Here is a 21,569-nt window from a genome sequence, read left to right as displayed (position 1 = left end):
CCTTCAACTATGAACTCAGCATTCTTTTAATCACGTAAGATACCTCAGTAAACAAAATATAGAAAGATCCCTGTTCTTGTGTAACTAGTTTCCTAGCATTTCTGGCTTTAGCTTTTCCCAACTATGTAACCAAAAGGTATTTTTTCATTTGATTTACACTTCTTGGGTCCCTGAGTTCATATTTAGAGATTTAATTAGTCACATAATAACCAAAGCTATTCTTAAAAAGTAGCTCAAGTATTAATAAATGGCTTAAAGATACTAGGAGACAAGGACAGCAAGAATGATAAATGTCATTAGAGCAGTACTTTCTGGACATGAAAGGACATGTCCTCAAAGTTTGGGGACATCTGTGTGGTCTTTATGGAGACTTTAAGGATGATAGGGAGTGGAAAATGCATACATTGTACAAAAATGAATAATGATGTAAAAAATATATAAAATTTTAAAAAATATTTTAAAAAGAATGATAGGGAGTGTATGCATCTGTGACTCAGAATGAATCTTCTGTAATAAGTGGTTGAAATCTTTAGTTGTCTAACGATATAGCCACCTCATGGTTCCAGCTCTAGGATTACAAGTTCCGTATGTACCCAGACCTGTTTTTCACTGATGGGTTGCCACTTCTCCTGCTTTCCCTCTACTTCCCATTAATAATGCATCATATCTTCTAACAAGAAATGTCTAGTCAAGTAGTATGGTTAGATCATATAGTACAGATTAGAATCAGAGAATCTTGAATCCTAGGGAGTAGATTCTCTAGACACCAATTCTACAAGGATTTAAAAATTTGAGGAGTTGGGGATACATATAGATTATTAGCCTTCTGGTACCCCACAATTCTACAGTGCTCATTTCCCATCTTATCTTTCAGGTCTGCGCTGCAGAGTCTACACAAAGCTTGTGAAGTGGCCAGAATGCATAACTACTACCCAGGTAGCCTGTTTCTCACCTGGGTGAGTTACTACGAGAGCCATATAAACTCAGATCAGTCTTCAGTCAATGAATGGAATGCTATGCAAGATGTGCAGTCCCACCGGCCCGACTCTCCAGCTCTCTTCACTGACATGTAAGTCACTTTGAAAAAGATTATGAAAGTCTTCTCTGTTGTGTGCTAGGAGGATGTAAATAGCATGTTCCTCACTAATCTCTCCTCTCCAAGAAGTAATCTTAGTGATACCTGTTATTGTCTATATCACATATCTGCTACACATAAAGAACCCTGTTCTTTTTGTTGTCTGCAAAGACCTGAGGATTTTTATTCCTGGGCACAGTGGAATCTCCATAGTTAAGAGCTGTAGTACTATAACATTCCATTAATTCAGATTCCAATAACTTGAAATTTGAGTTTAAAGGAATTGGACTGCAGCCCACCTTTGCATTACCCATGAAAGAAATATTTGGTAAGCAAATTAGTCATAAGAGAAACTTTTAGAGGACTGTTTCTAATACTTAATTAAACAGTTTCTGGTCAATTTAAGAGAATGCTAAGGTTTCTACACTCATTTTAAACTTATTTTTGTTCAAAAAAATTACCCTTTATATAGTTCAGATTATCTTACTCATTTCCATCTTTGCCTTATTAAGTCTTTGTCAGCAAGATTTTATTAAATCTCCCTAGTGTGCTGTGAGTTGGATAAAGGCCTAAGGTGGAGCTAATGTCTATTTCCTTTTTTAGGTCTATGTGTTTAAACCTATGTGACTATTTTGGAAATTTTTTCACACTTTAATTCCTGCTTTTGGAAATAGTCAGGATGTTCATTTTGTTCTGAACTGATCTTTCTGCACTTCTCAGGTATTCTGTACCTGGGAAAGAAGTATAGCTCTTCACTATCTGACTTACAAACTTTCACCTTCAGATTCCTAAACTGATGCCAAAACAATTCATGATTTAAAAAAAAAAAGACTTTATTTGAATAAAAGTTAATAAATGTTTTCTTACTAGAAGTGAACTTTCTAGGAAATGTATGACTGAAACAGTTAAAAAAAAAAAAAAGGCAGTGGAGGCTTTTTTGCATAGTATTATTTGTACTAGGGCCACCTTTTCAGTAGCCCTAGTTCTTTCAAGATCCCACACTGTAAAGATAAGGATTAATCTGACTTTCAAACCTTGGGAAATCTTATTGATTTCATGCTTTATAGCTGGTTGGTGGGTATGAAAGGATGTCTCATCTGACTCAAAAATGGACATTTTGAACTGAGCTTATATGAAGGAATATCTTTCTCATTTTTTCCTGATTTTATTAGAAACTGCAACACAAAAAATAAGAAATTAAATTGCCCATAATCGCTCTTTGCTCTTCAAGCAAAAAAAAAAAAAAAAAAAAATATATATATATATATATATATATATATATATATATATATAGTCCCTGGTATAAGGTAGATCATTAAATGTTAGTTCTTTGTTGTACAATATAATACCAATTTGTTATGTATGTTTAATAAACAAATATAGCTATTTATAGAAAAAGATTGAAAGCTATAAATTAGTGTATTAGTAGTGATTATTTCTGATTGAGGGATTTTTTTAGTGATTATTTTCTTTGCATTTTGATGTGTTTTACAATTTTTTCCTCTAGTGAAATTAGGGAGGAAAATGTGTGTTTGTATTGTAATGGTTTTTTCCACTCCCTTCTACTCTCTAAGTTTGACTGGAAAACCCTAAAAAAGACTGCTGAGAATACAGGAAGAATGTGTGCCACTGTGGACTTAATTGCTGCACTATCAATAAAGTTCATATTTTGAAATCCAAGGAAGAGGGGAAAGGATATACATATACAGTACTCCCTTCAACATCAAAGGCTGTGCTAAGCACTTCATATGTGTCTCATTTAATAAGAACCTCTTGAGGGAGATATATTCTTACTGTCCTCTTCCCCCCCCCCCCACTGGACCACAAGCTTTTTATTTATATTCTTTCCATAAGACTTAATTTTTTGAGAACAGTTTTAGGTTCACAGCAAAAATGAGCGAAAGTACAGAGATTTCCCATTTTCTGTCTGCCCCCACCTCGCCACACATGGCTTTCTCCAGGATCAACACCTCCCCGTGGTACATTTGTTAAAATTGACAAACCTGCGTCAACACATCATTTTCATCCAAAGGCCATAGTTCACATTTTGTTCACTCTTGGTGCTATATGTTCCGTGGATTGGGACAAATACATAGTGATCGTTATAGTATCCCACAGAATATTTTCACTGCCCTAAAAACCATCTGTGCTGTGAGTCTCCAGCGCCTGTCCCATGCCATCAGCACATGCTCACATGCGTGAGCAAATAACGTGCTGTCAGAGCTGCCTGCTCACGTTGCGCGAGGGAAACGTTTCGCTGAAGGCTCTATAGCCTGGCATTTACTTTAGTGTCGCAGGTGCCAGCAGCCTGTGACTGTTCTCACTGGTGTTAACTCTTCAGGGGTCTTATCAGGCCTCCTGTACTGTTTCTCCCTGTGGTGAATGACTCTCAGGTAACCCTGAACCGCTGTTAGGGGTGGGCCCCTATGCCTGGCTCTGCGGGGTGGGAGAGCGTGGTGAGGAGGTGCCCACCAGCATGGGTGGCAGAAACGAAAAGCAGGTCCCTGCGGGAGCCCTGAATGCCTTTGCAGCAACAAGTGCTCTGCACGCATAAATGTGCAGACCTGGGCAACTGTCCTCTTTTTTTAGAAAAGGAGACAGAGGCTCAGAGAAGGGAAGGGATTTGGTCAAGGTCACAACCACCAGTAAGTAGCAGGGCTGAAAATAAAGTCCAGTGTGTTTACTCCCAGATCACTCTGCCTCAAACAAGTATGAAGGATTAGGAGGAAAACGGCTAAATTAGAGTATCCATGTACATAGGTGCTAAATTTTGTTCTATCTGTATTTCTTTTTAATGGAAGATTAGAATTAACTTTTTCTAGGGAAAATGGTGGGAGCATGGCAAAGAATTTTAATTCTAGTCAAGACAAGGACGTGGGTCTCCCTGGTGGCCGATGGATTAAGTCTCAGGCTATCACCGCTATGGCCTGAGTTCAATCCCCTGCCAGGGAGCTAACCACATGGTGCAGCAGACCTCTCCCGTCTTACCCGCTGCTCCCCTTAGCAGTGTATTTCGGTAGATTGGGCCTGTTCTGCTCCCCACTCTTTCTGTGGTGAATCCTCTCACCCACCACACCTCTGGCCTACACCCCAGTTCTTCTACGTGAAAGTGAATAAATAAAAATGCTTTAAAAAAAAAAAAAGTAAAAGTTAAAAAAAAAAAAAAAAGGCAAGGAGGTCTTGGTTGATAGACAGGAAAATGGCCCAGGTATTAGCTCTATTCTGCAGAGTTCATGAGAACTCGTGGTGAGAATGCAAGTGGTGGGGAGCTCCAAGGTTGTGGGGTCAGAGCCACCTTTGAAGATTACCAAAGCTATTTTCACAGCCAGTGATAAGGCAGTAGACAGCAAGGGCAGGCAGAATGCCTAAAGGCTTATTAGTCCATTTCCATCCCCAAATAAGGAGCTACAGAACAAGTACCTTTCTTGAGTATGTTAGAAGGGAAAGATGAGACAGAAAATGCTCTCTGTCAGCCTCACTCAAATTCTACATAGTATGAAATAATGCTTTCAGAGAGAAGCATCCAGTTACATTGAACCAATATCTTTCTAGTAATTGGAGAGTCAACTGCCTAGTTTGATTTCATGTTAAAGTTCCAAGGATAATTTTATTTTTAAGAGCTTCAGAAGACTAAGGGAAGCAACATAATCCTGCAGGTAGAGTGTTAGGCTAGGCTGAGAGTTCTGATTCTCCTGGTATTTGTGATCATTCACATTTCATTAACCTTTTACTGTTTATTTCCTTTATTTATAAAATGGGGTAACAGGTTCACAGAGATTTTATGCACTGTCATGAAAAGGAGAACTTTCTGGGTGGAAGTATTCCACTTAGTTAATCCTTGAAACCCACTTTGAAAGAGAATTTGCCTCAATGAAGACAGGAATCACTCTTTCCCCTTTTCCTGTTTTCTAAAACTTGGCAGTGAAAATTTGCATAAGGTGGCATTTTAACCTACAGAAGACCCATTCCAATAATGGGTCATATCACTGGTCTACCCACCTCAGCATTCTAGTTCAACAAGTGCTCCTCAGGAGTATTAACACTCATGTGTGTCTTTATTCCCTCATGGATATATGCATATATATATGAATGTATTTAAGGACTCTTAGATGTGTGCAACCCCTCAAATTAATTCCTACATATTTACATTCTACACATACTAAAAAGAAACTTTTTTTAATTAATTTTATTTTTTGCCATATCTCCAGTATTATATAAATTTGAGGGTTGTAGAGGCAAGGCCTACCAATTTGGAAACAAAACCAAATGGCCTATTAACTTACTTAGTCAAATTCCTGCCTAAGAAAAATCACCATTTTTTTCTTCTCAGCCCAACTGAACGTGAGCGAACTGAAAGGCTAATTAAAACCAAATTAAGAGAGATTATGATGCAGAAGGATTTGGAGAATATCACATCCAAAGAGGTAAGAGACCTTAAGTCCTCACTGTTCCAAGGCTTGGAATAGGATAACAGTAGGAATGGGCTAGAAATGGTGAGTGGTTGAAGATACAGATGGACGTCACAGAAATTAGTACCATATGCCATCTTTGTTTCAGATACGAACTGAGTTGGAAATGCAAATGGTATGCAACTTGCGAGAATTCAAGGAATTTATAGACAATGAAATGATAGTGATCCTTGGTCAAATGGATAGCCCTACACAGATATTTGATCACGTATTCTTGGTAAGTCTTTGGACTACATTAAGTGGTGTGCTGAAATTAGTCCATACCAATCCATGGGGACAATTGTTAAATTTTATTATATTTAAATAAAATGTAATTTACATTAAAAAGAAAGGTAATAAATACTCAAACCTCATCACTTCCTAATTATTTCACTATTATCCATGCTTTTAGGGTTATTTACATCTATTATGTGGTAGAAATGTTATATAATGGTGTGCTTCTCCTTGTCTCTTCCCAATTCCTCATTCAATGATGTAAAGTTGGTGGATTAAAACTGACTATGGTGGGAATTTTTACACCAGGGAAATTGGCAAATGCTACAGATCTGCCTTTTTTTGCCTGGGGTTGTTAAATTTCTTGTTTGTTCTTCCTAATAGTTAAAGCCAAAAACAGACTGGCCTACAGTAGTTTCATATGGTGTAAACAAGTGGATGATCCTCTAAGGTCACTCTCTCAAATTTGCCAAATGTGTCTAAGGTCTCATATAGCTGATCAAATCATACTTATAACTGAGAGGCTATTGGACTTCTAAACATCTGTAATCTTGTAGCTACATTTTGAGTCCCCAGAATACTTTTGTGATTACCAAAAACCGAGTGACTTAAAATTGTGCTTCATGGTTCCTGAACATCAGTGACCTATAATTAGTCCAAGGAGACCTCTACAGATGGACTAGGAAAGCTTCTAAAATCTTAAGACCTTTTTTCTACTCAAATGTTAACTAGTTTTAGTTTTCTTCTATACATGCTAGTGGGTACAAGGCTAACAAGAATAATTAAATCAGTGGGGAACACCAAAACCTCATTTTTATTTATGAAAAAAAATGCTAACATGGAATTAAATCTGTTGGTTTGAATTTCACTTCCTTTCTCTGGTGAGAACGTTTGTGAACTATAAAATGATTAGAAGCTGGGAACAGGTAAGAAGAGAAATAAATGCACAGGAACTGACTAAACTGAATCATCTCACCCTGAATCATTCAAGAGTTTATTTCACCAAGCAGTCAGACTTTGTGCTCTTGAAGGCTTGTGTCCTGAATTAATTTGTTGATACTTAGAGTATATGTGTAAGAATGATTCATAGTGGTGTGTAGCTATGAAATTACTCATGAAAAGCTGTGAGCCAGGAGGGCAACATTTTTTCCATTACTTTAACTTGACCAATGTCTGTTGCCATTTCTGGATGTAAATCATGCTGTACAACTGTCATTGACCTTTTCATTTGCAAAGCACTTGGCTTTGTTGCCTTTTGTGTATGCTTCCAATGAGAGTTCAAGTATTACCTATTCTTGTGCTGTTGGAAAGGATTTTTGTGTTATCTATAGAACATCTGAGTCATTCATATGGGCCTTGCCCCCAACTGTTTCTATGTAACATGACTAATTTTTATGAAGGGCAAATGCCTATAGCCAAAAACAGCTCATGTTAGAAAGTGAGCTACAAATTTGAAAATCACTTTCCCATTGAGCTTAGATTTTAATACCTAAAAAGGATATAGATATGATGACTATCAAAAGCAGCCAGTATCTGACCAATCAACCTGTTAACTTCAAGCATGTATCCCTCTCCTTAACTCCTCCTCAAATAGTATCTTTTAAGACATATGCACAAATTTTAATAGTATCCTAAACAGAAAGAATAATCCCTCCCCAGAATACATTCCCTAATCAATTACAAAAGCATTTGCATATTTCTACCAGTAGAGCCATGCAATTATTTCATGATTAAAGGCATATTTCTCTGTCTTGGTTTTTTCTTATAATAAAAATAATCCTTGCTCATTGTAGAAAACTTAGAAAATTTTAAAAGACAATAAATGAACTTTCAGTCATCACCTAGCGATTTAAGCACTGTTATCTTTAATTATATAATATTGCCTCCGGTCTTTTTTACTTTTTTAATATATATTTACATACCTATTTTGGAAAAATGGGAAATCAATTCAATTTCAATTCTATTTTCTAGAGAATGGACATGTTCTTTCTGTTGTAAATATTTTTCTTATTTGGGGAAAAAAACTTTTAAACCAGAGAATCCTGAAATTAAATGCTTATCCAAATATAAAATAAGTGTATAGAAATTTTTCTAAACATCCTATTGTACTTCTTCCTTGATGGCTTCCTCCCTTTGTTTACACCAACATATCCTCTGTCCAAACAGCTGTCTCTTCTCCAATGAGTCTGTGCTCTGCTGACTTTCCCAGAAGCTGACACAGAAAAAGAGGTCTTATCTGAGCTGCAAGTGGTGGTGTTAATTTTCTGCAAAGTCATTTCATCTTGTGCGTAGTTGTGATGCCTATAGTGCAAGCCGGTTATATGAAGGGAGACAGCAGGATATCATCTCCTTTCTGTTTGGAAGAATGTTGCAGTCCACTGCACAGAGATGTTTATTTGGAAAGGTGTCCCACTGGTATGGAGAGAAAAAGTGTAGGTATAATTTAAAGAAAATCTATAGTAAAAAAAAAAAAAAGCATGATTGGTTGGAAGTCAGGGTGTTTCCAGAAAAAGAGGTTGTTCCACACCTGGAGAGTTTACAACCTCACTGAGCCGAAAATCCTTGCCCAACCAATTCTCAATATGAACAGCTCTCCTGGAGGCTGTCCAATTTGGCTGAGAAAAAGCTAGATGTGACCAGAGAGACTTTGCAGAAAGGCAGGCACCTTACCTTAATCTTAACTGCCTAAGTGGAAGCACAGGAATATTGAACACAACCAGTAAGTTTGTTCATGGATAAAAAGGTAGTTCCAATTTTTACTGCTGATTATTATCTTTTTCAAGATTTGACATTGTAAATTCTTTTGGAATAGTGTTTTCAAAGAAAAATTAAGCCTCAAATTGGTGGTTAGAATCAGAGAAATAGAGAATATGTAAATAGATGAGGATGATCAAATGGACAAAAATTATCCATACAATTAAAATAGCTCCTCAACTGGAGATGTGTAGCAAAAACTATTCTTAGAAGAAAAAGTGAATAGAGAGCTTATGACTCACAGCCTTGAACTAGTGATATGGTATGATGAAGAAAGTATGGATAGGGATACAGTCCTGGGACATTTTGCCAGGTCATCTTGATCTTAGCAGAACCCTCAGTATAGTCCTTCTCATTTGCCATAAATGTGCTCTCCTCCTCTATTTTGGACAGTTGAACCTCAGCAAGGCTACTTCCTGAGGATAATATTTTCAAAGAAATCAGTTACTTGGGTCTTTGGACCAGGCTACAGTGTAGGAGAACCAGAGTGAAAGATGGAAATGAATTTACTTTAAAAATGTATCATAGTATCAAGACTTCATTTTACACTAAGTAAAATTATAATATGCTTTACATAATTACATTGAACATGGTAAAAATTCCCATGGAATTATGTCACTGTAAGCCCAAGAACCATGGGAGTAGAGGTTGTATCAGTGAAGGGCCTCTAGGGAGTAATATACTTGGCATTTGTGTTGAGGCAGGAAAGTAATTATATCATGGTGACGTCCAGTTGCTTTCTGGTTGAACTTGAAGCAGCCCTAACCATAGCCCAAGTCAATTTATACAGACTTCACTGAGTCAGTAGCCAGTTCTTTTAATTTACTTTATTTCTGCATATGTCACTTCAGATTATCAAATTGAATTCTTGGTGGACAGGTAGATGAAAACCATGTACTTTTTTCATCATATCTAAGGTATATCCATCTAAGTAGACAGAGTTCAGCAGAAGATCTTGATTTCTAAATGAAGAATTGAGGTGGTCGCATTTCCCTGGTAGCAGTTTAGCAACGGAGCCCTATTGCTTGGCTTCTGTCTCCTTGAAGTCTGTGCATCTTTCTTTGCCATAGGAAAGCTGATTTTCTCAAAGGTTCTGAGCACAGAGCCTTCAGAACTTCCCATATTCTTTGAAAGTTAGTTGAACCCTCATCTGTAGGAAAGATCAGTTGTCTATCACTTACTGATCTTTTCCTAAATGGAACTTCAGCACAGCAACCTTCATATCTCCCAGTTCAGTGTCCAAATAGACCACTTGTAATACAATGATAGTGCATGCATAACACTTGACAATTTTCCAAGTGCTTAATTTACTTAACTCATTTTATCATTCAGTCAACAAACACTAGTTGATCCACTATATTGTGCAATGCATGAAGCTAGATATTTGTACATTCTGATCTAATTCCATAAAGAGGGAGTAATGAATAGTATCAGATAGATACTCAGAGAAAGCCAGTGGAATAAGGATACCAAGGTCACCCCTGGACTAGACAATTAGGAGAGGTCATTAGAGTGATGAAGGCAGAAACTATGAGTTAAGACATGGAAAATAAGGAACTAGAGAAAGTGAGTATTGGCTTTTATTTCTGTGAATCTTGGTTATGAAAGAAAGGGAAAAGGATAGTTTGTAGAGGAGAATTCAGGATGAAGAAACAGTTTTTCCATTTTAATATGTGAGAAGCTATAAATTCATAATTTGAAGAGAAAGTATCCATTCAATGATTAGCATTAAGGTAAGAGAGGCCTTCCATTTTACAGATAAGGAAAGCGAGGACAGAGAGGTTAAACAGTTTGCCCAAGACCCCACAGTAGGAGGGAGAGTTAGAACTTGAACCCAAATCTGCTAATGCTAAATTACATTTAATGCATGATTCTGAAATAGGTAAATTTTAATTTTTGATTAGATTAACAGATTAATTTCTAATCTGTTCAAAAGACATGAACAGATTGCTCAAAGACAGAAGTAGACCTGACATTGAATCTGCAATCCTTTTTTTTTTTGACTCTGCAACCCTTTTATAGTAAGAAAAATGCAAATTGAAATTATAATTAGATAACATTTCACACATCAGAATGACAAAAACAAAGTTTAGCCATACATTTTGTTGGTAAGGCTGTGGGGAAAGTGACACGTGCATGCATTGCTGCTGAGCATGCAGAAATGTCTCAACCTCTCTCGAATGGAGTTGAGCAATGTCTAAGAAAACTATGCAGTCTTACTTTTACTTCTACAAGTATGAAGCATCATTCATAGGACTATAGTTGAAAAAACTATTACATCACTAACCAGTGAATTACTTACTATGCAGATATAAGGAAGATGATCTCTGTTGACTGTGATGTGGAGTGGTTTTGAGACTATGTTATAAAGTGAAGAAAGCAAAGAGCTAAAAAAAAATACATTAGTGGGCCTTCCCTGGTGGTGCAGCGGTTGAGCACTGGGCTGCGCAGCTGCCCGCAGCCTTTGCAGTGCTGGTTCAATCCCCGGCCGCCGGCGAGGGTCCCACATGGAGCGACAGACCTCTCCTGCCTTGCCCACTGTTCCCCTCAGCAGTGTGTTTCATCTGTCTGCCTGTTCTGTTCCCCACTCAGGCTCTGGTGAATTGTCTCACCCTCCCACGCTTCTGACTATACCCAGTGCTTGTATAAATAAATAAATTTTTTTTTAAAAAATATTAATATATTACATTTGTGTTAATATATTACATTTGTGTAACAAGTAATAAATATGTACTTGTTTATATTTTTTCAAAATAGAACATAGGTAGAGTAAGTCAGAAACTAATAAAAAATAGTTACACAGGAGGGTTGAAGAAGATATGAGGGTGGGAGACTGAATTTTTTTAATAAACTTTCTTACTTTCAATATACTATGTAAAAGTTTTACATATTCAAAAACTCAAATAGAAAATAATGGCAAAGCATACTCTAAAGCTGAACACAAACAGGAGCAAATAAACCCAAATGTATGTTAAATTGATACCACACAAATAAATTAATTCAAATAAGTTTTAGACATAATACTCTGATTAAAAATAATACTATGATTGTACCCATTCATGGGATATAATCAAGAAAAAAGGAATTGCAAAGAAAATTTGAATTTAATAGGTTTACCATTGATTGTGATAATAGTATAATAATGTTGAAACTATTTTATAAGCAAAGGGATTGAGTTGTTGGGAGCCAAGATACTCACTGTAAAGTAGGGAGATAAAAAAATGATGGAAGATGGGAAGGAAAAAAAGGAATAACCTTGTGGTGTTGGATTTGAATTGGAGGTATCAATATAAGATAATATTTTTTTAGAAAGGTTTCCTAGATCTGTCCACTGAAAAGTTTTAGAAGTAATGACACCTAGTAGTAATGAGCGTATCTATTAATAGTTAATGCCCAGATCTTGATTACAAAATATTATTCTTCACTAACAAAAAACAGCACTCCTTGGGAAATGCCTGCTTTCATTTATAAAGTGAATCTGGAACAACTTTTTGAATAGAAATGTTGTGTATCGCAAGAAAGTGTGCATCGCTTCTTGGCCTTTTGGCTAAGATCAAGTGTAGAAATCAAGAGAGTGTGCAAAGATTTTAATGGGATCATATCAAAAGGAGTCTGCTTGATGAGATTTTCACTGGCCAAAGTCAGGACAACTTGAGTGTCCAAAAAATAAAGTAAAACAAAATAGTGGTGGTTATGGATTATAACATACTGAATACAAAAAGAATTCCAAAGTCCATAGAGACTCTCAAATAAAGCGGGGGAGTATTAATTAGGTGAAGCTCCCTTTTACAGAAGGATGCCAGCTGACATACAGAAGGAATACTGGGATCAGAAACCTCCACTAAAATAATTGATTTGGGCAAAATTATCAGTTGATGCTGAAGATGTAAGACTTTTATGAAACAGGATAGCCACATGGCCTCAAAGATTACTAATTTTTTTTTTTTAAAGATTTATTATTTATTTATTTATTTATTTATACAAGCCCTGGGTACAGTCAGAAATGCGGGAGGGTGAGAGAATTCACCAGAGCCAGAGCGGAGAGCAGAGCAGGCAGAAGGACCGAAGTACACTGCTGAGGGGACCAGCGGGTGGCAGGAGAGGTCTGCGCGCCATGCGGGACCCTCCTCCGGTGGCCGGGGAGCAGCCAGGGAACAAACCGGCACTGCAGAGGCTGCAGGCAGCTTCGCAACCCAGTGCTCAACTGCTGCGCCACCAGGGGAGGCCCAAAGATTACTAATTTTAAAGGAACCTTTATAATGGAGCAATGTGACAAACACAAAGGTACCCAAGAATTCAAACTCAGCTTCACAAATAATGGAACAAACTGCCATTATATACCTCATGATGCATTAGGAAGTATACAACATCACTCTTGTAATAATCTTACCATGAATGTTTGACCTAAAGCTAACCTTTAGGAAACAGTCAAGACAAATTCAGATTGTAGGGAATTCTCCAAGATTACAGACCTGTAGTCTACAAAAATGTCAATATCATGAAAGACTAAATAAAGGCAGGTGTGCACTGTTCTGTATTAAAGGTGGCAGAAACATGGTAACTATATGCAAAGTGTGATCCTTGACTGAGTGTATATAATAAAGGACATTTTGAGAACAACTTTTGAAATTCAAATATGAATGATGACTGTTATCTTTCTTGGTTGTAAAAATGGAATAATGTCAGAGACTGTTCTTGTTGTTAAATGTTATAAGATCAGAAATGAAATGCCACAGTGGCTAAAATTACTTTCAAATGGTTCAGAGGAAAAAGCATTAAAGGAAAGGGAAGGAAAAAGAAAGCAAGTGTGATGAAAGGTTAACAATTGAAATATCTCCCAGACAATATTGAACCCCCTTCTTTAAATTTGCATATTACGGTTCCCTCATTTGTTTGACAGAGCTGTTGTTTCCCTCTCTCCTTACCACACACACACTCCAGTTCCGTGGCTGCAACACAATGCACTAGAAAGAGTGTGAAATTTAGAATGAAATCTGAGTTTAATTCATAATAATGCCACTTTGTTCATTCAACAAATATTTATTGTATACCTGCCAGATGCCAGGTATTGTGCAGTGGTTTCCATAGGAAACAAGACACCTGGCTCCTCTCAAGAAGCATTTTATGGTAAAGCACAGAGTTATTAAATAAGCACATTAACATGTAAATACAAATTTTGCTATATGCTATCAAGAAAAAAATCACAGTAATATGAAAAAGGATGACAAGTATCTAACTTGGAGGGTGGTAAGAGACACCTCCAGCAATGTGATCTTCAGCAAAAATTACTCTAATTCTATAAGGATTGGTTTTCTTATCTGTAAAAATGAAGATGATAATCTTACTCTGTCATTTGTGAAAACTAATGTAAGTGCCAAGCACGCAGAGAGGAAACTCAGATGTTATTGATCTTCTTGTTAGAAATTCTGCTTCTTCCCTTACAGGACTCCTTTTCAAGTTTTATATTTAGTTGATTTGCTAATACTCCCTAACCTTGTCTCTTTGGTTCCACAGGGCTCAGAGTGGAATGCCTCTAACTTAGAGGACTTACAGAACCGAGGGTAAGTACACAGTAATTGCTAAGCTTAAGAGTTTCTTCCAGTTGAATCTAATCAAATGTAAATAATTAAAATGTCTGTTCTCCCTTTGTTTCATCCCCCTATTTCCCAAAAAAAGACCAACTGTTTCAGTGGACTTTGTTTTTTCAGAAACAAATGTGCAAATTTTTGGTGCTATTTAAAGCCAAATGCAGTTATTGGTTTTTATTTTGTTTTTTAAGAGCAGTTTAAGGTTCACAGCAAAATTGGAGGAGGTTCAGAGATTTTCCATATGCCTGTACCCCTACAAATGCAGACTGTCCCCTCCCACTCCCCATTATCATCATCCCCCCACCAGAGTGATGCATTTTTTTACGGTTGATGAACTTAACACTGGCATGTCATAATCATCAAAAGTCCATAGATATGTTATGATTCACACTTGTACATTCTGTGGATTTGGACAAATGTATAATAGCATTCTGTCATTATGCTATCTTACAGCGTATTTTCACTGACCTAAGAATCCTACTGTGCTCTGGCCACTTGTTCCCCCACACCCAAACACTGACAACCACAGATCTTTTTACTATCTTCATAGTTTTGTCCTTGGTTGTTATTTTTATGTAAGAGTACTGCATATGTTGGGTTCACAGAGCTGTTCATTCAATATATATCAAGTATCTTTTATGGGCCAAGCACAAAGTTAGATGCTAGGGACCCAAAGATAAATTAGACTCAGTCCATATCCTTTTCTAGTAAGCTGCTTGAAGACTAAATAGATTATAAATGTAAAAGCGACAAGTTTCTGAAATTTAACAAGACCTACCTTGTGTTAAGAAATGTATCCCTAAATTTAGGTTTGATGGTAGCAATTGATTTTTAATTTTTTAATTTTTCTAGAGGCATGTTTTATTTATTTATTTGTTTGTTTGTTTTGTTTATACATGCACTGGGTACAGTCAGAAGCGCGGGAGGGGGAGAGAATTCACCAGAGCCAGAGCGGAGAGCAGAGCAGGCAGAAGGACCGAAGTACACTGCTGAGGGGAGCAGCGGGCGGCAGGAGAGGTCTGCGCGCCATGTGGGACCCTCCTCCTGTGGCCGGGGAGCAGCCGGGGATCGAACAGGCGCCGCAGAGGCCGCGGGCAGCTTCGCAACCCAGTGCTCAACCGCTGCGCCACAGGGGAGGCCCTGATGGTAGCAATTGAGACCACAGTGTATGTGAACTTTTAGAAAGCAAAAACTTTCTGCTTTTTACTTCTTAATTCCTAAGTTTTTCACTGAACGTGGTCAAGTCATCAAGAGAAAATTATGTATGGAAACTGGCTTTGCTAACTCTTGATTGTAGACAAATATAAGACCTATTAAGATTGAGAGATAATGATGGATTCCTGACTGGTTGCTAACCACTTGTTTTCTCAGCTACAAGTCAGTTTTCTGGTTATCTTTAACTTTTCCCCCAGAAGAAAGGTATGTCATAATTGCTAAAAAGAACTTGGAACAGGGCTTAAGCCAAATAATTACACAAAATGTTCAGGGCTGAGGGGGATGAGGAGGGGTAGGTGGAGGTGGATTACTTAATTTAAGATAAGAAAATAAATAATAGAACTTGAAAGTTTGTTTTTTTTTAAGATTTATTTATTTATGAATACAAGAGCTGGGGTACAGGCCAGAGATGCAGGGGTGAGAAGATTCACCAGAGACAGAGTGGGGAGCAGAACAGGCAGTTTGACCAAAGTACACTGCTGAGGAAAGCAGCAAGCAAGTCAGGAGAGGTCTGCTGTGCCATGTGGGTTGCTCCCTGGCTGGCTGGGAATCGAACTCATGCTGCAGAGGCTGTGAATAGCTTCCTAAGTGGCGTCTTAACCCTTGCACCACCAGGGAGGCCCAGAACTTGAAAGTTTTTAATTGATAAGCCTTGGGTCTAGCATTCTTGAATGCAGAGACTGTCTTAGTCATGTCTACCTCAGAACTTTATACCAGGAAGGCACTCAGTAAATGTGGAGGAAAGATGGAAAACTTGACATATGTGAGGACTGTGACTTGCCAGTTAAGAAAGGGAGGAAATCAATTAGTAAATGAAGCTGGGAATTCAAAAGACCTAATCCTGTGTCTGCCGTTTTCCCTATTTGGACCTAGAAAGCCTGATCCCAGATGAGTTATTTTCTGATTAGGATCCTTGAAAGCTCCCCTTCTGGGGAAGGGGACCCCAATGGTCTGTGATAAAGGACTGTGGGTGCTTCAGTGGTGGGTGTGCTGTGGGACATACACCTGATGAGGCATGAACCTGTTCCTCTAAATCACATATAGTGAAAACCAATGTTACCTTAATAAAAATTAATCAAAATAAACAAAGGTTCCTCTGAGTATGAGGATTTCTAGATGAGCCAGAGTAATGACATCTTTTATCTTCTTTATATACGGGGGTTCTGCTTAAGATTTATTTGGGGGTGGGGTAAAGATTTTGACAATCTCCTAAGTCATCAGGCTTTAAAAATTCCATCATTATGGAAAACCAGCATCTAGATAGAATGTTTAATTTGATATAGCAGTGTTTGCCAAATGTATTAGAATCACTTTGTGCTTGACATAGACTGTGACTTCTGATTTATAACCCCAGCTAGAGGTGAGACATATCATTGACTATTTAAAAAGCTAAATTATCAAACACAGTTGCTTTTATTTATCTTAAAAACAGTATGGTTCTATGCTGACTTATACTTACATCTTTGATATTCACTGATTCTTAAACTTAGTGGTTAAATAATTACAGTTAAGGGATCTGTTAAAAACAAAAACAAAAACGGGGCCTCCCCTAGTGGCACAGGGGTTGAGCACTGGGCTGCGAAGCTGCCCGCAGCCTCTGCAGTGCTGGTTCAATCCCCGGCCACCCGGTGAGTGTCCCACATGGCACGCAGACCTTTCCTGCCGCACCCGCTGCTCCCCTCAGTAGTGTATTTTGTTGGTCTGCCTGTTCTGTTCCCTGTTCTGGAGAATTCTCTCACCCTCCCATGCTTCTGACTGTACCCAGTGCTTGTATAAATAAATAAATCAATCTTTAAAAAAATTAAAAAAAAACACATATACTAAATCTTGATGATTTAAGGGATTTCAACTGTAATTTTGACAATAAGGCCTTTTTTCCACAATCAACTGACTTTAGAACTCCATGTAAAATGCTACATCATATAGGGATGGCAGAAGTTTCCATGAGTGTCAATTCCAGTAGGTGACTGCTTGGAGCTCTGTAATGATAAAAATTGGGAAACTGTGTCCTGCCAAGATCCATTACTAAAGTATGGAATTGGAGATGGGATATTGTTCATTTTTATTCTAAATAAAATTAGAGTGTTATGCTTGCCTTTTTTTCGTAACAGTTTATTGAGATATAATTCATATATCCTACAATTTACTCATTTAAAATGTATTTTCACTGGCTTTTAAGTGTATTAACAACCGTTCAGCATTCACCCCACCTCCCTTCTTTTCCCCAGCCCCTAAAAACTATAAATCTGCTTTCTCTATATATAGATTCGCCTATTCTGGATATTTTATACAAGTAGAATTATACAATATGTAGTCTTTTAAGAATGGTTTCTTTCACATGACATATTTTTAAGGTTTATCAATGTTGTAACTTGTGACACTTAAGTGCCCTTTTCTTTTCCAAATAATATTTAATTTATGGATAAATACTATATTCATCCTCAGCTGATGGATATTTGGGTTTTTTTTTTATATTATGGATGCTGCTATGACCATTTATGTATGAATATTTTTAGTGAACTTGTGTTTTCATTTTTCTTGGGTTTTTGCCTAGGATAAGAATTGCTGGGTCTATGGTAATTACATGTTTAACCTTTTAGGAAACTGCTACATGAGAACTGTTCTTCACGGTTCCATGTACTTACTTGATTTTCAAATTAAAAAGAAAAAAAATCCTTTCTAGCAATGGACTTTGGTGCTAAGTTAAAACAGTTTTAAATAATGTCCCAGAAAAAAACTTGAACCTGTTGACCTTAACCCCTAAACTAGGGCTCTCCCTTTCTGTATTTATTTCTTTGACTTCAGATTTTGGGTTTGTAAAAGTGGTTCTGAGAAGGAAGCAGCTTCTACAGAGAGAAATGAGTGAGGCCCTGTTGCATTGTTGGGGAAAACTCCACTGATGTTTGAGTCCACAAAACACTGAGAAAAGATAATCCTTTGGCAAGTTAAATCTGAGCATTTATTCAGAATGTGCAGTAAAGAGAGATAGCAGAGAAAGTTTTGATACATAAACCCTTTTTTGCAAGCATCTCAATATGGGAGAAATCTCAGACACATCCCTTGCCATAGCAGCCAAGAATGTAACCTAGATAGAGTTAGATTTTAAGTCCAAGTTTACTTTGACGCTCCCAGCTCTGGTTCATTTGTCTTTCATGTAATCTGAAGGCTAAGAGAGCAAAATCTGACAAACTGGCATTTAGAAAGATAGAGGAAAATTTTCCCTTTTCTGATTTTTTTTACTTGAGGGTACATGTCAGTAATCTGATTTAAAACAAATGACTTTCAAAGAATAAATTGTGTTACCGGTAATCTTAGTCACTAAAGAAAAATGGTCAGATCTTGGGCTTGGGGTTGATTTTGGAGTAAAATATGAAGCATAGTTTCAAAAGACTCAAAAATAAAATTTTATAAGTATACAGAAACTGAAAATGGAATTTAGGTATTGAACTTGGTAGACAACTTCATTCGCAGTGACTCTCTGGTGCCCTGGTATACCCAAGACCCTCTTACACAGCTTCTACACTAAGTGTTGCCATTAGTTTCTTAGTATTTATTTCACAGCTATGGAGTAAACAAGTTTTAAATAAGAAAAACAGTGCTGTGAGTTGGATTTCACCTGAGTCTTTCTCCCTCGATTTCCTCGCAGGGTGCGGTATATCTTGAACGTCACTCGAGAGATAGATAACTTCTTCCCAGGAGTCTTTGAGTATCATAACATCCGGGTATATGATGAAGAGGCAACAGATCTCCTGGCTTACTGGAATGACACTTACAAATTCATCTCTAAAGCAAAGTGAGTAATGGTCCTAAACACATACACTGATCCCTGTTCCTTATGTAAAACTCATGGCTGGACGCTGAGAGAAATAAATAACTTCCTAAAGAAGTAAAGGAAGCAAGAAACTGAGATTCCCTAATACTAGGGGAAAGATGAATAGTAGGTTAATACTTTTCTTCTAAATGAAACCCCCCTGAAAGATGATGACCTCATGTCGGCTATGTCCTTTAAGCACAAAATTAGAGAAAATAAACTTAAGCTGCAGGAAAAAAAATAGAAATAAGAAAAGGAAGAAATTCTAAAAGAAATGTTTACATTGCCACTGGGGACATTTGAAAGTTATAAAATAATAACAGAATTTAAATTGGAAGTATACAAGCTCCTCTCTGAAGAAAGTGAGAGAAAAGAAACAGTGAATTTTGGAAATCTTTTCCCATTGTTTTACTTTATTTTTGTGATACTCTGAATCATGGAATTTTCTTTAGCCATTCTATTGCTTTAGCCATTCTATTGCTTTAGCCATTCTATTCTTTAGCCATTCTATCTTCCTTGAATTGTGGGTCTTTTCAGTAAAACTATTTAATAATTTAATTTAGTGTTAGTATTATGTCAATACTGATTTTTTAAGTCCCTGGGGGTTACCTTGACACTCCCATTTATTCCTTTAATATAGGGAATCATAAATGAGTGTGTTTTCCATGTTCCCTTTTTTTTTTTTTTGAAAGTGGGACCGCTTTCAAATCATCTTTGGCAAATGAGAAACACTTTCATTTTTAAAGTCCTCCTTCAAGAATAATTCCACACTTCTCTCAAGTGCCTTCCTGGCCTGGAAATTCCTTTTCTTAGTTACCCTGAATCCATATATTCTAGCTTTGAGCCCATTCCTTCAGTCTCGAGCCAACCATGGAAAGAGTATTTTAGATTCTTGAAGCCTAATATTAAAATAGTCTCAATAATAATACCATTCATGGCTTGCTTACTGTGTGCCAGATACTTTACCTGTATTCTCTCATGTAATAATTTCCAAAACCCAGTGACAATACTGTCACCCTTCTGTGCAGATGAGGACTGTAGAGACGAAAATAGGATGTAAAATAGTATCTCATTTCAGAGTCCATCAATATATGGGAAAAGTCTAATTCCTTAAGGAAAGGGAACTGGAAATAAAAAAAGGGAGGCTGTGATCCCAACAATCTGACTCAAATGACTTGAGTCTTAACAAACCAGCATTTATTACCTTGAATGTAAACATTAGGTAATACTAATTTTATTCATAATACAGTGTTTGGCACACAGTAAACTGAGACCACCCCCCACCCCAATCCCAACAGAAAACTGATTTCAGCAGGACTGACACCTAAATTACATTTAAGCAGGCACTCACTTTCCTGCAAGTATAGGGCAGCATGTGAGAACGAATACCTTCTTAAATGGCACCCTGGGAACCTCATGTGTGTCACCTTAATTAGGGCCCTGGATTCCAGACCCTACCTAAAAATGGATCACTTTAGGATTCTTTTTAAGATTTATTTATTTATGCATACAAGAACTGGGGTATAGGCCAGAGGTGTGGGGGGTGAGGGAATTCACCAGAGACAGATTGGGGAGCAGAACAGGCAGACCGACAGAAATATACCCCTGAGGGGAACAGCAGGTGGGCGAGTCAGGAGAGGTCTGCTGCGCCATGTGGGTGGCTCCCTGGCCGGGGATCAAACTTGTGCTACAGTGGCTGCGGATAGCTTCATAGTGCTGAGACTTAAGCCCTTGTGCCACCAGGGAGGCCTACTGCTATAGTATTTGGAAATATTTCTTCATAGGTTGTGTCTTAACCCCTTGCACCAAACTTGGGAGGCCCTACTTTAGGATTCTAATGTGATTGTAGCTTTTTTTTTTTTTTAAAGATTTATTTATTTATACAAGCACTGGGCACAGTCGAAAGCGCGGGAGGGTGAGAGAATTCACCAGAGCCAGAGCAGGGAGCAGAACAGGCAGAGTGACGAAATACACTGCTGAGGGGAGCAGTGGGAGGCAGGAGAGGTCTGTGTGCCATGTGGGACCCTCGCCCTGCGGCCGGGGATCGAACCGGAACTGCAGAGGCTGCAGGCAGCTTCGCAACCCAGCGCTCAACCACTGTGCCACCAGGGGAGGCCCTTAATGTGATTATAGCTTAATCTGAATTAATCAGCACATGGAAGGCAGTGCTGATACTGAAAGGTGAAATTGGATTAGCTGAGACTGACTTAAGATCCTTCATTGCCTGAGTTAGAAGCCACCCACTGAAAAAACCTGGTTCAAAATAATGAAATGTTTTGTGGGAGTGGATTTCATGATTGTATTTTTCTTAGAATTGTTCACGTTTGAGCAATGCCTTCATGCCTGTAGGTAGAGACCTAAAACATGAGGTTAAAGTTGTCAGAGCTTGGTGGGACAATACAGAGCACATGTCTGAACTTCCATCTGCGTCACTGTGTATTGGC

The 21,569-nt window shown here is 37.7% G+C and overlaps 1 protein-coding gene across 2 annotated transcripts in view; it reads left to right on the top strand.

Annotated features, from left to right (window-relative positions):
* Nucleotides 1-21,569, top strand: part of SSH2 (slingshot protein phosphatase 2) — a 263,078-nt gene that overhangs the window by 217,152 nt on the left and 24,357 nt on the right. For both annotated transcript variants that reach the window (XM_037493772.2, XM_037493771.2), the window contains 5 exons: nucleotides 875-1,069; nucleotides 5,406-5,499; nucleotides 5,633-5,761; nucleotides 14,026-14,072; nucleotides 18,961-19,107. In XM_037493772.2, the coding sequence (XP_037349669.1) occupies nucleotides 875-1,069; nucleotides 5,406-5,499; nucleotides 5,633-5,761; nucleotides 14,026-14,072; nucleotides 18,961-19,107 (612 nt within the window). The remainder of the gene's footprint in view (nucleotides 1-874; nucleotides 1,070-5,405; nucleotides 5,500-5,632; nucleotides 5,762-14,025; nucleotides 14,073-18,960; nucleotides 19,108-21,569) is intronic.

Source organism: Talpa occidentalis, unplaced genomic scaffold (assembly GCF_014898055.3).
Source record: "Talpa occidentalis isolate TD23 unplaced genomic scaffold, MPIMG_talOcc4v2.1 talOcc4.7, whole genome shotgun sequence".
NCBI classification, from domain to species: Eukaryota; Metazoa; Chordata; class Mammalia; order Eulipotyphla; family Talpidae; genus Talpa; species Talpa occidentalis.
This window is presented reverse-complemented; position numbering and strand designations above follow the sequence as displayed.